Raw genomic sequence first — 5,748 nt, 5'->3', positions numbered from 1 at the left:
GGAGGAGGAGGAGGAGGAGGAGAAGAAGAAGAAAAAATAAATGTCAATCTACTGACCTATACTGTCTACAGGAATCAGCTTAAAAGATAGGTAATACCCTAATGTTAAAGGATATAATAAACCACACATGCTGGGACAAAACCCAAACCTTAACAAATACCCATAACATTAATGACAGAAGTACAAAAAAAAATCCAAAAATTCATATGGAAGCAGAAAAGAAGCCAAATATCCCAAGCAATCCTGATCAAAAAGTATTATTAGAAGGACTGCCATTTCAGACTTCAAGATATATTATAGAATTGTAGTAACAAAAAAATATAAGGTATTGGCACGAAAAACCAGTCATGTAGACAAATGGAATCAAATACACAAGACCTAAACATGAGTTGCACATAACAACAACCATCTGGTACTTAACGAAGAGGCTAAAAGCAATACACACTAGAGAAAGCATAGCATCATCAACAAATGAAAGGTAGATATTAGCATGCAGAAGAATGAAGCTAGACCTATGTGTATTGCCATGCACAAAAATTAACTCCAAGTTGCTCAAGAACCTCAATTTGAAACCTGAAGTACTACAACATTGGTAGTACACTACAAAGTGTAGCAGCAGGAGCAGACTTTATGAATAGGACTCCATTTATCCGGGAGTTAAAACAATTGATAAGTGAGTTCTCATAAAACAACACCATATGCCATATACCATAAAGCTATACCACTCCTTGCCACATGTCCAAAGGACTTGATGTTCTACTCCACATACACTTACTCAGCTGTGTTTACTGTGTCCTTATTTCTGATAGCTAAGAAATGAAAACAACTTAATTGTTCTTTCACGGGTGAATGGGTAATGATATTGAAGTATACACACACTAAGCAATACTGTTCAGCTCTAAATGAAGTCATAAAATTTGAAGATAAGTAGATGGAGTTAGGAAAGATTGTATTGAATGAGTTAACTCAGACTCAGAAAGAAAGACATCACAAGTTTTCTCTCATTTGACCTCCCTAGCACCAAATCTTTAGAAAGAAGAATGCAGCATAGAAACCAGGAACGTGTAATGGGCAGGAGGGGTTGAGAGGTGAATAGCAGGATATAGGTAAAATAAAGGTCAAAACAGAAAAATGGGAGGGGGCACTGACTGGGAAGGGCGGGGGAGGACATTACAGAGCTGAAGGAATGAGAGGTGACAGACAATATCAAGGTTGTTTGATAAAGCCTGAAGAAACCTTATTGTTTTTCATTTACCTAGAATTATACAATCATACAGAACACACACACACACACACACACACACACACACACACACACACACACACACTTCAACTGACAATTCCTCCACAAGAGCTACAAACTAACGAAAATCACAGTAAGGAAAATCACAGTATTGGTTATGAGAGAGCTCCCTTTGAGTGGCTGGTCAGAATACTGTTGTTGCTACTGTTGCCTTTCAGAGGTTGAAGGTAATACTCTATTCCTAAAAACACTATACATTTATGACAGGGAACTCAGATTATTTTTATGTAAACTGAATCTGACCTGAAATCCTCCTTTCTGTGTTCTAGCTTCCATAATACCAGAAAATACTATGAAATATTTCTAGAGAAATATTTACTTTACTTTTAGTAAAGTTTCTAATGTGTCAAAACCGTGATCAAAAGCAACTTGGGGGAGGAAAGGGTATAATCTCTTAAACTTCCAAGTAAGGGTCTATCATTGGGGGAAGAAAAGAAAGGCCAAGGACCTCGAAGCAAGAACTGAAACAGAGGCCATGGAATAGCAGGGCTTACTGGCTTGCTCGGTATGGCTTTCTGAGCCTGCTTTCTTATAGCACCTACGACCAGCACTGCCCGTAACTAGCTAGGCCTTCCCACATTAATCATCTAATCAAGAAAATGCTCAATAGGCTTTTCCACAGGCCAATCAGATCAGACAGTTTTACAATTTAGGTTCTGTCTTCCTAAATGATTCTATCTGGTTTCAAGTTTGACATAAAAAGCTAATCAGTACAGGAGGGAAGCATAATGGTCCCATTGAGATACAACACTTAGGAATTATAACAATGACCCCCAGGACAAGATAGCTACAAAGGTGCAACATCAACTGTTTGTTAAACATAAAGTTCACTCAACAGCAGTGAAATCAAGAGCAGTACTATAAACCTAGCCAACTTCCCAGAGCTGGTGAGGTCATGGATCTTAGATGAGAATTTGTGACTACCACCTTGCTAGGCCAACAAAACTCCTACCGACACTCTAAAATTTACCCACAGACAAATGTAGGTACCATTCTTCATTAAAGAAACATCTCTTTAATGCAGAGGGAGACCCTCACGGAAAACCACAATTGGAAACAATGCAAAGATCAAGGATTATGGGGATTCTTGCCTCTGTGGGTACTTCCTAAAGGCTACTGCATCTATTGCTAAGGGAACACCGGGTAAAAGCTTGCAGAAAGATTACAAGAAGCAGAATACCAGATGTCCACTGTGAAACAATCTTTCATTGAAATGGCACATACAAGACTTAAACAATGGCAATATCAATATGCGTATAAACTGAGCAGGAGGAAATTTTTATAGAACCCTACCCTATATAAAGAACACTGGGCAATTATGACCATGGAAGAGAAGCACTTCCCAGGGATGAGTCCACTTATTGGCTATTCAATAGAAGTGAACCACCCTGAAACCATATGCACACAAACAATAAAAACACACTCGGAGGGTTGTGCTTATAGTCTTACGCATGCATATACATATATGGAACCAAAATGATAAAAGAACAAAGGCATCAGTTGAGATTGTGGATGCGGTGCATGGAAAAAGTTGGAGAGTGGAGACTTGGGGGAGAAGATAGAAGGAGAGAGGGGAAGGAGGAAAGTCATGTCATATTTTAATTAAAAAATGTCTTTTAAAAAATTGTGGCACAACCTAGAGGCGGATTCCTGCCTCTAGGAGGTGTTAATCCTTTCACTTCCCACAGGCATGGGTCTTAGAACCTCAAGATGTAGTAGCTTGGAAGAGGGAATCCTAGAAATAGGTAGATTCTAAACTCTGATGCTCACAGTACTTAGTTCTGCTACAACCTTTGCAGAACGTGCATGTCATATGAGATCACAGGAGAAGCTCACACCGACTTAGCTGAACAAGAGCAGCTAAAGGACGTACAAGCCTGTTTGAGTACATAGAAAGACAGAGATACCCCACCACCACTACCAACAACAACAACCAACAACATCACCAGCGGAGGCAGCAGCAACAGTCGTTTACAAATATGTTTGCGAGGCCAAAGACAATGATTTCCCAAGGAAGGGAGCAGCCAATAAAAATACTAAGCAACCAGCCTTCTCCTCCAACTTGACCACATGAATAGTTACCAAAATTCCAAGCTCTTTAACCCCAGACCCAACTTCCTGCGGGACTCATTTGCTAGCTTCATGAATCGTTTTCCTTTCTCTGAAACACACATTTCATGTTTCTTTAGAGGTAGCTCCAAATCAATACAAAGTCCGTCCCATCCCTCAAGGCTGGAGCCCAAGATTTCTAGGAAACTTGGAGAAGTCCATTACCACACTAGAGAAATCAGGCTCCTGTCAGAGAAAAAGCAGGGTACAAGAAGCAGGTTCCCAAAACGCCTGGGCGCGGGAAACAGGAGCGAACCCTGGCTGGTGGAGTCCTTTTCCACGTGGTGGATGAGAAAGAAGGCCAGGGGGTAGCATGCAAGGGTCTCCCTTGGCTCCGGTGGCTTCTATGTCCTGGTGTGAGATAGGCTCCAAAGGGACCAGTACAGCGCCAAGCAAGAGGCATTTGCTTACAGTCTCAGCCTAGGAGCAACGCGAAGTGAGCCTAGGGAACACGTCAGGGTAGGGGGCTGAGGTAAGGATAACACACAGCAGAGGACTAGAGAGGGCCAAAGCCCCTATCTTGAGGACTGAAGCAAATCCGGCATTCCAGCCGCTCTTCTCTTCTGAGATGGGTTTCCCACCAGTGCCTGCCTACCCTCAGAGCCCTCTCACTCACTCCTGCACCGTGTACCGCACGCCCTGCATCCTCCCCCGATGCCACCGCACCTGTATATGGCAGGAGACCTCTGAGTCGTCCAGCAGTCGAATGGTGCATTTCATCTCCTGGTTGAGCGATTTGATACTGGAGCTCCGAAAGTGAATCATCTTCATAGTCCTTCTGCCTCTCGGCGCACAGTGACAAGAAGCGAACATACACAACAGCACGCGGGAGGCAGCCGTAGGAGGCGCGGGACCCGCGCGGCCCTGGTCCACGCGGACATTCACACGTTCTCAATACAGTCGCGGCTCCGGGTGCAGCTCCGCCCGGAGAAGGCGGCAGCGCAGGGCGCCTGCGGCCACCAGCGGCGAGTGGCGAGGAGAGCCCGTCCCTCCCTCCTCTTCACACGCTCTAATCCCCGCCTCCTTTCCTAGCTAGCTCAGAGGGCACCTCCCTTGGCTTGGGCTTGAAGGCTGAGGGCGGTGGGAGCCCGAGACCCTACTAGGGCTCGCGGCTGGAGGATGCGCAGGACCGACTGTCCCCTGACGCCCAGTAGCTCTGGCGGGGGCCACCTCCAGGGCTGCTGCTGCGTCAGGCTAGGCCCTGATGCTTTCCTCCGACTGGCCGCCTCCTCCCTCCTCCCATCGCGGTTGCTAGATGGTCCCTGCCCTGCTTCCCTTCGACTCAAAGGCGCCCTGCACTGTGAATTCCCGGATCCTGGCGGCCAGCACAGAGTGGAGAACAACCCACACACCCTCAAGGGAATTCCGCTAATGGAGAGGACTGTTGGGCTGGTAGGGATTATCAAACAATGGCAAGAGGCAAAAAGCATTGCACATGCACATGGCAGTAGCAACAGTCTCGGATATTCCTGGCAGATTTTAAAGTTAATAATAACTGAGATCAGCCCTCATTTTCCATCTTTAGTTAGAAATTGTCTTTCTTAAGAAGTGTGATTTTTTTTTTTTATGGCACTATCTCCTTAGACCCCAACTAGAAGCTCTATTCTGCCCCACCCTCTTTAGGGAGCCTCCTCCACCTCCGACTGCATAGGAATCTAGTAGGAGTCTAATGACAAAGAGGTCTCCCCCCAGCCTATTTTAGTCTCCTCTCTGGGTGCTGGAAACCCTGGAATTCTCTGTTGCTCTCCAGGAATTCATTGTCATCCCAATGCGCTCCTGTCTCTGTGAAATGCTCTAGGTTCAAGGGGTGACAGAGAGGTTGCAGCAGTTACAGGTAGGTAGAACTCCGAGATGGAGGGAGAGACGTTAGAAAATAGGAATGAAATGAAAGCTGCGTTGCTCTGTTGTTCCTTTTTCAGTGAGGAGAGAATGGTTGCTACCAGGAAGACTTGTTAGCTGTCAATTCTTCAATGGTTTGCTACATATGCAGTCTCTTCATCCAGAGGGATACCCTATGCTATGGAGGGGTAAAGGCTGGAAAGGGATTGGCTGTGGCTAGCAATGCACTTGGCATTCTTCCTGTCCTGTGTATTCCCTGCTTCCTCTGCAATTCCAGCACTAGTAATCACCCTACAGTCAGGCATCCGCTTCTCAATCCTCTAAACTGCAACAGCTATCAACCTACTACTGCCCCTCCTCTGAAATCTCAGCACTAGCAATGATGAGACAGGAGGATAAAGTGTGAGGGCAGCCTGGTGTATCAAATAACAAAAGGGGGGGGAGAGAGAGAGAGAGAGAGAGAGAGAGAGAGAGAGAGAGAGAGAGAGAGAGAGAGA

At 45.3% G+C, this 5,748-nt stretch overlaps 1 protein-coding gene across 2 annotated transcripts in view; it reads right to left on the bottom strand.

Annotated features, from left to right (window-relative positions):
• Window positions 1-4,559, bottom strand: part of Frmd3 (FERM domain containing 3) — a 174,383-nt gene extending 169,824 nt beyond the window's left edge. Inside the window, exon 1 of one of the 2 annotated variants that reach the window (XM_021200071.1) lies at window positions 4,079-4,559. In XM_021200071.1, coding sequence (XP_021055730.1) covers window positions 4,079-4,225 — 147 coding nt within the window. In that variant the 5' untranslated portion in view covers window positions 4,226-4,559. The remainder of the gene's footprint in view (window positions 1-4,078) is intronic. The other variant, XM_021200070.2, reaches the window with a different exon arrangement.
• Between the last annotated feature and the right edge of the window lie 1,189 nt (window positions 4,560-5,748).

This window comes from Mus pahari, chromosome 6, assembly GCF_900095145.1.
Source record: "Mus pahari chromosome 6, PAHARI_EIJ_v1.1, whole genome shotgun sequence".
Lineage (NCBI taxonomy): Eukaryota > Metazoa > Chordata > Mammalia > Rodentia > Muridae > Mus > Mus pahari.
This window is presented reverse-complemented; position numbering and strand designations above follow the sequence as displayed.